The sequence below is a fragment of the Microtus oregoni genome, unplaced genomic scaffold, assembly GCF_018167655.1.
Source record: "Microtus oregoni isolate MIOR12 unplaced genomic scaffold, Mior012 000003F_ref0000135, whole genome shotgun sequence".
Taxonomy (NCBI): Eukaryota; Metazoa; Chordata; class Mammalia; order Rodentia; family Cricetidae; genus Microtus; species Microtus oregoni.
In genome coordinates this window covers 64,479,978-64,491,826 of record NW_024543062.1, presented here as the reverse complement: position 1 = coordinate 64,491,826, position 11,849 = coordinate 64,479,978, and the positions used below count along the sequence as shown (strand labels likewise).

At 52.2% G+C, this 11,849-nt stretch overlaps 1 protein-coding gene across 4 annotated transcripts in view; it reads left to right on the top strand.

The window, feature by feature from the left end:
• The first annotated feature begins 245 nt into the window (after positions 1-245).
• Ppfia4 (PTPRF interacting protein alpha 4) overlaps positions 246-11,849 on the top strand; it is a 47,312-nt gene continuing 35,708 nt past the window's right edge. For 2 of the 4 annotated variants that reach the window (XR_005974026.1, XM_041648091.1), the window contains exons 1-2: positions 246-561; positions 10,689-11,325. Coding sequence is in view for 1 of the 4 variants with exons in the window: in XM_041648091.1 (XP_041504025.1) it covers positions 11,092-11,325 (234 nt within the window). In the remaining 3 variants the exon portion in view is untranslated. Of the gene's footprint in view, positions 562-770; positions 991-10,688; positions 11,326-11,849 lie in introns of those variants that run through there. The other 2 variants (XR_005974028.1, XR_005974027.1) reach the window with 2 other exon arrangements.

The window sequence follows — 11,849 nt, the reverse complement described above, 5'->3', positions numbered from 1 at the left end:
CATTTTATAGTAACAGTGCTAGGACAGTCACATGCCTAAAAGCAAGTCATAATTTACTGCAGCACATACTATAAGAGTAGCTGGGTTTCTAGTGTCTCCATTTAAAGACGTGTGGGAGAGAACAGGTGTGAAAGGTGACAAATGGCTGGCCATTTAGGGAAGAGGTTAGACTTGGGAAGGTGGATTCAGGGGTTAGAAGCGGTAGGCTGTGCTCTGCATTCTCAGTCCTGAGGCCTAAACACCTACCAGATTAAATGCTGGCCCTGCCCTCTCAGGCCCAACCAAGATGGCGCACAGCATCAAAGCAGCGCCCTCGTCACGTGTGAACCCGGTCTAGGCAGCGCCCGGGTGTGGGGGGCGTGGCCTTGGGAGAGGCGGCCTGGCCCCGCCCTTAGGGGGTGGGTCCGGGGTATCCACGGAGGAAGGGGGCGGGTCCTAGAGGCCGGGTACTAGGCGGCGGAGGCTGCAGCTACCTTTGAGCGCTTGCCTCTAGGACGCCTGGCGCTGCCGAGGTCGGGGGCGGCGCCCTGCTGCCGCTGGGCCTTCCGCGATTCCACGCAGGTGAGCGCCCACAGCCCACTCCGCGGGAAAGGATTCCCCTTTCCCCAGCTCCAGCTCCCCTGCACAGTTTGAGGAGGAGTCTCTGTTAGTGCGCCTTAGGAAACAGCCTCTTCTGGTCTGGATGTGTCTCTGCGGGGCGCGGGTTTCGTCGCCCCTCGCCTTTCCTGTGCTCTGTGCCCTTGGGGATGAGGATGGGGGTCGATGCCCATTTTGCAGGGAGGGCGTGGAGTTCTTCCTCAGTTCCATCGGCTTCCTGGGAGGGGGCAGCCGGGTAGACTGCGCCCCCACATCCTCTCCAGGAGTCAGAGCAAAAGCGCGTCTGGGCTTGGGGGCCAACTCTGCTCCTTTGGGCGAGCGCTTGTGAGGCTGAGGTCTTCTTCGTTCCTCCCGGGGGTCTTCATCCTCCCTGCGTGCCTCTTTACGCCCTTGGTAACTATTGTCAGCTCTGCATTCCTGGAACTGTCAGGGTGTCAGCCCGTACCAGAGATGCCCCCCATCTCCGCAGTGCTGGGGCGGTGGGGTGGAAGGAATGGCCAGCCCGAGGCCAGGGTGGGGGTGGGGATAAGGGTGGGCGCAACAGGAAAAGACGTTCGTTATAGAGATTCCTAAACTGGTGTGGGTTGGGGGTGAGGGGCTGGTTAGTGAACACAGTAGGGGTATTTCCCAGCAAGCTTATTGAAGCTTTTATGGCGGGTAGGAAGGGAGGTCGGGCTGGAGGACCTGGATATGTGTTGTAGGTGGTTTCTTTGAGAAGGAGGAGGGATCTAGGACTAAGTGCCACTAGGTGCTGATGTCACCTTTGAAGAGAGATGTGTTGGAGAGGAGGGAGAGTTGAGGCAGCTCTTCAGTACTTGTTCGTGGAGAGCAAGTGGTTAAGGGGGCTGTGCTTAGCCTGATGATTCCCTCCTGGGGTGAGCTGGAGGAGGCTGCTCCTGGAGCCAGGTTTCAGGGATTCCCTGCAGCCCTTTCCAGAGTTGGGATTGGCACTTGGCACTTTGTTCAATATCGAGTAAACATTTATTGGGCACCTACTACGTGCCAGACACCTTGCTAACTACTTGGTCATCCAAAGCAGTTTAGGACCATGGAGCAAGTGAATGATAGCCGAAGTAGCACAAGTATTAGGCACTATCCTCCCGTGTATAATTTAGTTACACTGCTAATTGACAGGGAAAACAAAACAAAACAAAACAAAACCACCCCTACAACAAAAAGACCCCAACTGGATTTCAACCCGCAGAACCCCTATCACCACGTTAGCTGGTCATATAGCATTAAGTAAAAAAAGCTTGAATGATTTTCATTGGCTATTTTCTTAGATTTTGTGCTAAGGTTTGAGGAGGCTTCCCGAGATAAATGATGTCTCAAAGTAATGAGATGAGGGACAGCACATTGGTTATTAGGGCTGTGAGGGCCTAGACACTGTGCAGTAGGAGACACTGTCTCCGGAAAATGTGTGGGTATGGGCGATTGCCATGAGGGGAGTTCTCATCTGGAGGTGTTTGGGTCTGTGCTGCTGAGTATGACATGATGGAAGTATATGGGCTCTGCCCAGCGACTGGCTTGTGAAGGAAGGAGCAGAGGGACAGAGTAGGGGCAGGCGGGCTCTTGGGTCCCTTCTGAGTTGATGGCTGAAATCTTAGCACTGGAAGGAGTTTATGAGGTTTGCTGTGGGATCTTTCTGAGCCTCCGAGGATAGTAAGATGGGATAGATAGCTGGGGAGAAGATGGGTAGTTGGCCTGGGAGGGTGAAGGCTCAGAAGGGCCAGGCAGCTGGGTACCAAAGGAGCTCTAAGAGATAGGATAGTTAGCAAGGCCTTGCTACGCCAGAAAGACTCTCCCCGGGCCTCAGAGAGCTGTGTTGTATGAAGTTGGTAGAGGATTTGCTTTATGAACAAGGTGTGCCGTGCTGACTGAGCAGCGCAGAGAGGCTGTGTGTGTGTTCACCTGCCTGGTGTGCATGTGTGTGCTTGTGCAGATGTGTGTGCTGGAAATGAGGAGTAAGGAAGACTGAGAGAGAAAAATCCGCCAGAGTACCACATATGGGTCCCACATAAGAAACCGGAAGAAATGGAGAAGAGGGAGTGGGGTCAGACAGAGGGAGAGACAAGTGTGTATTGCAACCACGTAAGTCACCATCTGTCCCCCTAACCCCCCCCCCCCCCCCCCGCCTGCTAGCTCACTGATCTATAATTAGCTCTGGAGGGCATACGGTGCTGGCTCACAGGAGTGTGGCACTTGGGGTGGCCAGCAGAGTAAAGAACCCTCAGAGGGGCTGTGGTCCTGTGCTGAGGACCGTGTGCCCAGGACCGCAACCTGTCCGAATTCTTCAGTCTGAGAAGGGCTCCGTATTGCTGAAGTGGGAAGGGGCCTTAAGGAACTGAGAATGTCAGTGAGGTAGAACTGGTAGGGGAACAGTGCTGGCACAGGGCTCTAAGGGAGAATTATATGAGAGTTGAGGCCGCTTCTAGCCCAGGGCAGCAGCGTGCCTTTCAGTTAGGGACTGAGAGGCCTCGGCTTCGGGTCACTTTCTCTGAGAGCTTCAGTTGCTCCTCCTACTCCAGAGGTGATGCTCAGCGCTGACCCCAGGCTAGACCCCAAGCTGCTCAAATGCTACCCTGTATGGGATTCTCCCAAGAAGCCTGTGATGGACCTTATGCGTTTTCTCTACCTGTAACAGTACTCTTTGAGTGAGTATTGAATTGAAGTCATCCGTCGTCTGGTCCCCTGGGTTCTGTGAAGCTGGATCTCCTTGCAATTAAGATATTTAACTTGCAGCAGAGAAGTGTTGGGGTGCAGTACCACACTGTTACATTTCGTTGGGCGAATTGGCAGTAGATGACATGGAAATTCCTAAATCTGTCATAAAGTAGAATATTTAGGTTTGGGTTCATGACCTTGAATGATACAACAAATGTATAGATATGGTACAGCTTATATATACATATTTTATTAATTATTGAACTGTGTAACATGTTATTGTATGGCAATTTAAAAAAGCACTCAAATAATTTTTAAAAGTTTAAAAAATTTAAATTTATTGTGTGTGGGTGCTTTGCTTGTATGATATAACTATGTACCAGGTGTCCCTGGTGCCTGTGGAAGCAGAAGGTGGCATTGGATACCCCAGAACTGGAGTATAGATAGTTGTTAGCCGCATGTAGATGCTGGAACTTGAACGTGGGTCCTCTGGAAGAACAGTCAATATTCTTAACCAATGAACCATCTCTCCATCCTCCTGAAATGTATGCATACAAAATATATTTTATTATTTATTTATTTATTTATTTGTGACAAGGTCTCTCTACATAGCCCTGGTTGTCCTGGATCTCACTATGTAGACCAGGCTAGCCTCAAACTCAGAGATCCACCTGTTTCTGTCTCCTGAGTGCTGAGATCAAAAGTATGTGCCACCATGCCCAGCTTTGAAATAATGTTTTAATTGTCAGATAAAGTAGCTGGTTTGTATTTAGAGGCCTTTATTGCTATCTTGTCCAGCCAGTGAGTTGAAGTCTTATAAATTATGAGTGCATGTGTGTTTAATAGGGTTTCATGTAGCACAGACTAGCCTTAAACTTTGCTGTGCAGTTGGGAAAAACCTTGAATTTTTGACCTTTCTGCCCTCATACTCAAGTGCCAGTATTGCAGCTGTGCAGTTGTGTGCACATCCGATGTACCTCCATAACCATTGTTTTCACATAGACTATCGTCTTTCCAGAGGGGAAATAGGTTTCCATCCACTTTTAAGAAAAACTTGCACAAAACGATGGAAGTTCCCTCGTGTGGCACTGAGTTCCTATTCCTAAGTAAGATGTGAAGAGAACACAGGATGGGGAGTGTGTGGCTACAGGTGGTGGGGTGGCGGTAGTGGTAGGGCGGAAGGTGATGGGTACCATGGACCATGGTGGCTGCTTTGGAAGAGCGCTTTTCCATGTTTGGTTCAGAAGAGCAGGGCTGAGTAGACAGCTGGGAAGCCTGCTGTCTGAGATTGACTAGGGCTGGCCCATGCTAATTGACATTCTGAGAGGTAACATGGGGTGAACCAGCCTTCTCTCATGGACACAGAGACCCGTGCTTAGAGACCCTGCAATGCATCCCCAATAGATCGAAGTAGTCAAAGGGAGGGTTGGGCCCATTTCTATGACCTCAGCTCACACAAGGCCAGTGTGGTGTGTCTCAATCTTTTGGCCCTATAAGGGGCAGAACACTGGAACAAATAAAATTGTTTATTTTTCATCCCCACCCCTCTCTCCTTTCCCTCTCAGATATTCTCACGTAGGTTCAATTAGACTCTTTCATGACCAACAGTGAACATTTATGATCATACATGTAAACGTGAGCTTTTATGGCCCCACTGCGCTTTTAGGAGTATACAGGATTTCTTGCCTCCTAGATTCCTATGTCTGTCTTTACCACACATACTCATTCTCATGACTGTGCACGTGCTCACACACCATCACATAGAGTCACGAGCCTTAACGTAGAATTATAACCACAATGTTTATGACTCGCAGTTTATGTTTGTGAATGTTTATATACTCACTGGCTTTCGTGCACATACTCAGGCCCCGATCGTCATGACCATACTCCCCCCCCCCCCCCCAACGAGACAGGGTTTCTCTGTATAATAGCCCTGACCGTCCTAGAACTTGCTCTGTTCTGTTTGACCTCGAACTCACAGAGATCCACTTGCCTCTGCCTCCCGAGTGCTGGGATCACAGGCGTGTGTTGTACTCTTACCACATTCTCATTCTCTCCTAACTCTTCCATGGCTACGCATATATACCGAGCATTCTCATGGCTACATGTTCACATATCTGACTGCATAAAGACACATGACGCCCTCATTCTTTGTTTCATAAACACGTGTACACATGCTGCTTTTGTCCATGAAGGCATGCATGTGCGCGTGCACACACACACGCGCACACACACGTGCACACACACGCGCACACACACACGCGCGGACACACGTGCACACACACGCGCACACACACGTGCACACACACGTGCACACACATGCGCACACACACGCGCGCACACACGTGCACACACACACGCGCGCACACACGTGCACACACACGCACACACACACGTGCACACACACGCGCACACACACATGTGCACACACACACACCCCTTTTACAGTGCTTGCGTTTCTCAGTAGTTCTGTACTCTGTGCCTCATCCTGACACCTGTCAGCACTCTGACCAGTACGGTCGGCTGCAATGTGATCGCTCCCTAATCTTAAGATTGACTCACTACTAATACAGTGACTTCTGAGCACTTATTTTTTTCCCATGCCAGAGAACCCTGTTGAACATTTGTCCAGCGCAGATCCCTGGCTTTGAAAGATTTTTTTATGTTCCAAATATACCATCCACGTTGCTTTGTGTCTTCTTTTTAAAACTGTTTGAGAACACTCTGATTCGTCTGAGGTGCCTAGAATGATTGTTGTCAGTGATGAGCGCTGGAGAGGCAGAGGGCTGTGTTCAGTGCTGCATTCTTATGTCTTGGCTTGGGGAATATACGTTCTCTAGGAGATGGCTGGAGTGTGGAAAATGGTTGACAGACCCTAGTGTCAGCTTTGTAGCTGTCCCAGGTCTAGTGTTCTGTTGCACCGACATTCTGGCTGTCTGGTTGAAACATAAGAATTATACTTAGTATCTTCATAGACAGTACTTCAGTGCGGTAAGTTAACACACCGTATGTATGTGTATGGCCAGGAAACGGTGATTACACTTCCTGGATGGTGACCTCTGCCAGCAGTCTGAAGTGGGGCTGCTAGCTGACACTCCCATCTCACAATGGGAGTCTAAGGCTCAGAGAGAAGAAGTGCCTTCCCAGGGTCTCATGAACAGCCTGCTCCAGACTCTGCTTTCAGTAGAGGAGTGGCCCCAGGGTGCTGGTGAGAGACTGTAGCTTTCAGGGAGCGAGTTACATGACCATAATTCTGGGCCAGGATTTCCGCCTTGGAGTTCTTTGAAGTCTATCAGGTATGAATGTCTAGAAATCTCCCCAACTATCCCATGTGTGTTCAGTTTCTTCCCATGAAGACTTGCTGTTGGAGCTTCCAAAGCTGCCTAGGGTTCTTACATAGGGTCTGCCCACCTGGGTGATGTAAAGGAAGGCCAGTGCCAGTAAGAGGTATATATACAAGTCTCTAAATAGTACCCCTCTTCGTTGCGAGGGGATCAGACAAGGCTCTATGGGGGAAGTATGGGGTGAGTTTGGGCAATCCAAGTTCATTAGAAGATACAGGTCAGGCAAGGTCTTGGGGTGATGAGCTGGACAGAGGAGGAGAAGCTCTGACTGACAAGGAAGGACAGGGGAGCAGTCTGACGGTGTGAGCAGATGTTGTTGGTGCCACTGGGGTTAAGGGATTCTATGACTCAGAAAAATGTGTGTGGTTAGAGTGTGCATGCAGGTGAGTTGGTGGTGGGTGACAGAAGGGGAGGCTTCTAACTCTGTGTGGAGCCACCTGAGGCAGGAGGAAGGGATTTGGGTGTGTGGGTGGGGCTCTGGAGACAGGTCATGCTAGCCGGGAAATGGCCACCTTTGTGAGCGTGATGGCACAGGCTTGAGGAGAATGTCAGAGGAAGGAACCAAGCTAGGTCTCTACAGGTCACCAGTCACCCTGATGGGCGTGGCAGGGCATTCTCAGGGACGACAAGGTGCCTGGAAGACCCACCCCCTTTGGTGTTAGCTGCGCCACTTACCCTGGTTTTCCCTTTATCTGTGAGCCCAAGTCCCAGTTATCATATCCGAGACACGGGAAGAGGGATTGTGTCTTCCTGTAAGGGACGGTGAGGGTGAAAGTAACACTGTTCTGGCATGCGGTAAATGCTTACACACCACCGTGGCAACCGCCCTTGCCATTTTTCTGGTTCACCTCTTCCATGTCCTTAGACCCCCATCCTCCCTTAGTCTAGGGCATGTGAGACCCCCCTCCCATTCCTTTGGCTTTAGAGAGGCTCCTGCCCTGATGCTCCTTCTCTGTCCAGATCGTGGTCTACTCAGGCGTGAGCATAGTTCCGAGCAGCTTGGCTGTGTTCTTTGCTAAGCTAGGCAAGTGGTGGGACCTGCCATCTGGTAGGACAGTAGGGAGTCAGGCCAGTGTGAAAATATAGCTAGCCAGGGCATCAGACTGGAGTGTCCAGCCCTTCTGTTTGCTAGGGGGAAATGGGGGTGCCTTTAATGTTTCTAAAGCCAGAGGCCTACTTTCCAGGCACCCCTCCCTCCTCAACACACTCTCACACCCACTCACTCCTGAGCCTTCTTCTGCTGTTCACAGCCTATCCCACACCCTTCCTGGCAAAGCCCCTTGCAAATGCTGGCTTTGGGGACTGGCACTTTCTCTTCTGAATCAAGACCTGTGAGTTTGGGAGTTGCAGCTTCTGCTAAGCTGAGATGATAATTGCACTATTTAAAGCTGGCCCCGGAGCCAGAGAAGCCAGGTGTCCCCATGCGGCTAGTCTGAAGTTTCTTCTGCTCACCCACTGTGTAATAAGGACTGGGGTGGGTGGGAGGTCCTGCGAGGTCCTCTAGGGCTTTCTGCCTGGCACCTTTCTCTGGGCTCATCTCTAGCCAGCTCTGTATGCCATTTCACCAGAGGAAGCGGAGTTGCCACCTGGCACCTGGTTTGCAGGAAGGCTGGGAAAAGGTTCCTGTCTCCAAAGTCGGCTTGTCAGTTGTCAGAGTGGCCAAGAGGATTTGGGGAGGCTGGGTTGGACCAAATAGCCAGCGCCTTCCAGTGTTCACTCTGGTCTCACCTGAAACTTTTCGGATGAGAAGGGGTGGCATCCCGGGACATGGTCGTGAACAGAAGAGCTTTACAACTTCCACCCTCAGGCGTTCCTTAGCCCAATATGAAGGCAGGTCCTTCTCTGCCATGGTAGGGTGCTTTCTCCTCAAAGCCAGGCAAAACAAGGGGTGCAGGTTCCTTCTTACAGCCCAGGCCTCAGGAGTGGTACCATGCCCAAGTTCATCCAGCTGGCAGATCTGCACCTATATTTCCTAAGGTCTGGCTCTGGACTTCCTTGGTGCTGTCCTGCAGGATCCCTAGGAATCTGGCCCTGAAGCCATCTGCAGGGTACCAAGCTTCTGGGAATATTCTCCCTTTCCCCCATCTCTCTCCCTTTCTCTCCTGACATGCCCCTCTACTGACCAAGGCCAGGCAGGGCCTTGCACATGGTAGGTAACCCCTGTGTCACTGAGGTGCACCCCAAGCTGCCCTTGTCCATAGGACTACGTCTAAGGGGCTCTCACCTAGCCTTCTCTCCTCTTTCAAGCTTTCCAGAAACACTTGGAAAATAAAATAAAATGAAGAGGTGGTATGGGGCTACAGAGAGAATGTGATTCTGCTGTGGTTAAGTCTGGAGAGGGAAGATGGGCCCGAGCCTGTCAGTCTCAGGGCCTGGAGCACTCAGGGTGAAGGGCTCTGAAGCCCTGGGTGGGAGGAATTGCCCTTGTTAGCATTCCCTAGGGCAGCTTATCAGAGCGGAGTGGCCTTCCATCTCCTGTGTTCCCAGCTGCCCTGGGGTGGAGTGGAGAGGGAGCATGAGCTGCCTGACCACAACTTTCCACCTTGGTCCAGCTGACGAAAAGGATCCCTGTGAGAAGAGTTCATGGCTGTTTTTCCATCTGGGAGGATGTGTATGTGATCCCTCCTACTGTGTGTGTATGCGTGTGTGTGCATGCATGGTGCGTGTATGTGTGCGTGTGTGTTGTGTGTATGTGTGCGTGTTTGTGTGTGTTTGTGCACATGCATGGTGCGTATATGTGTGCGTGTGTGTTGTGTGTGTGTGTGATGTATGTATGTGTGTGTGTGCATGGGTGTGGTGCTGGCTTAAGCTGTGGCTCCTCTGGAAATGGCTGTGAGCTCTGGGGTTTTCTAGCTGCCTCTCGGTCTCTTCCTTATCTGCTCCCTTCCTCCCCATCTTTGATGGACTCAGCTCTGCCGGAAGCCCGTGTCTGATCTCACACTCATACTGGATTTTTGACCTCCAAGCTGCCTGTCTCTATCTGTTGAAGTATACATCGGCTGCCCCATGTCTTTAGAAAGGGGGTGGGTGAGGCAGGAAGGACAGCACCACTTATGTAGGTCTCCAGTGTACCCATTGTGGTCTTGGGGCCTTTACGTGGGCCACCTGAAGATACTCCCTCTGAGAACTGATGAAGCCAGTGGCCTAGCCCCGGGCAGGGAGGTTGAAAATGATGATAGGTAGAGGAATTCCCAGCTGTATCCCAACTTCCATGTCCAGTCTTCTTTTGCTGTGACCGCTGGGCCCCTGGGCTGTGCATATGCTCCTGACCTGGCTGGTGACTTCCGCTAGCACCTGCAGTAGGTAATTACCTCTGCCAAGGGAGTAGATTCCTAGCCATGAGCACGCAGCCTCGCACAAGGTCTCCCTCTGGAAGTATCACCTGCATTCCCATCCCCATGTAGACCTGGACCTTCTCTGTCATTCACTCCCCAACAAAGAGCTGGAGGCTGTGAATCCACTAGGTTTGCACAAACTCGCGCTGGCAGACTTCAGAAGTGGGTGATGACAAGCCCGCCTCATCCCTGAATTATGAGCATCCTAGCAGGTCAGGGCTCTCTGCCTGCCCCAGTGCCCAGCCTGTGCCTCTCCAAGACTTCAGCCATGTCATGGGAGTCCAGCCTCCGTGGGACTTCCACCCTCTAAGCCTTTTAACCCCTTGTGTACCTGCCTGGCTTGAATGTAGGAGAGGACGCTATGGGGGGAGGCCAGAGACCCCATTCCTCGCTTCCCACCTTCAGGTCTCAGGAGGACTCTGGGCAGCCTGCCGGCTGCTCCCCTACCGCTGACTGAATCATTTCTATATTTGGCCAGCAAGCCACGTGGGTGGGGAACCACTGCGGCTGCACTTCTGACAGCTGCAGGGGGTGGGGGGCAGGGGCTGCAGGCACAGAGGCTAGGCAGGAGGCATGTGCACTCTTTGGGAAAACCAATGAGGTACCACCAAGGTAAGTAAGCCCTGAGAGGGGGCATGTGCCAGCACCCCAAGCCTCTCCCTCTCTGGTTCGGGGCCTGCCTCCTCTGCCCCTCCCCAGATGCCCTGCTCTCTTTAGCTGGTCCTCACAGCACTCTCTTCTCCCACAGACCACACCGCCCTCCAGAAACCATGGGTGTTGCTAGACCCAGCTGGGATTCTGCCAAGCTCTGGTGCTCAGTCTAAGACAAGGGCTGCCTCCCAGCCCGGCTCGCTCAGCCTGTCATGGCCACACGCCGCTGCCTCCCGCTTGTGTGGGGACACAGGGCACCCAGCCCCAGCCCTGAAAGGTTAAGCCAGGCCTTCTGGCTCCATTCCACAGGGACACTACAGGCCCTAGGCTTCTTTCAGAGCAAGAGCAACTGATGCCATGGGAGCAACCCCTACCCACCTGTCTACTTGCCTGGCACTGCCTGTTCTGAGACCCATGCCCTGGGTCCTTCTGCAGGTGCCAACCCTGTGAGCTCTCCCCATCCCCTGACCTGACGCTGAGAGGCTCTGTCCATCCCCATCATGTGTGAGGTGATGCCCACAATCAATGAGGGGGACCCCCTGGGGCCCCCCCATGGTGCCGATGCCGACGCCAACTTTGAGCAACTGATGGTGAACATGCTGGATGAGCGAGAAAAGTTGCTGGAGTCCCTTCGGGAGAGTCAGGAGACTTTGGTAGCCACCCAGAGCCGGCTCCAGGATGCCCTTCATGAGCGAGACCAGCTCCAGCGCCACCTGAACTCCGCCCTCCCCCAGGTAAGAATGCAGACTCTCCCTCCCCAGCTCCTTTGAATTCAGCACCTTCGGGCCTCATTCCCTCATCTGTTTGCATGTCGGGTAGTGGAGTTCACAGAGTGTTTTTATCTCCGTGTTCCTGCATAAACCCTTTCCCTAAATGCCACTGCCTACATTGGCTTTACCTGGAGAATGCAGAAAGAAAATCCTGTGCTGACCGCCAACGGTAGGGAGCCCAGACTGCCAGTAGGTGGCACACTAGACTGGAAGGAAACCCCATTTCTAACAGCTTCTCACCAGAGACCAAGAGTTGCCAGGAGCGGGAATCAAGGAAAGTAGAGATGGGAGAGGCCTTGGTGACTATGTTTTCCACTGTCCTTCCTGCACAGATGAAAGCGAGATCTCACACAGATAGTTGTAGGCTGAGCTGAACCTTGAAGCCAGGTGTCCTGCATGCCATTTCATGGTCCTCAGCAACACCTCCAGTAGCTACAACTTAGTAACCATTTGCTGTGCACCTTCTGTGGCTAGGCATCTGTAGAGAT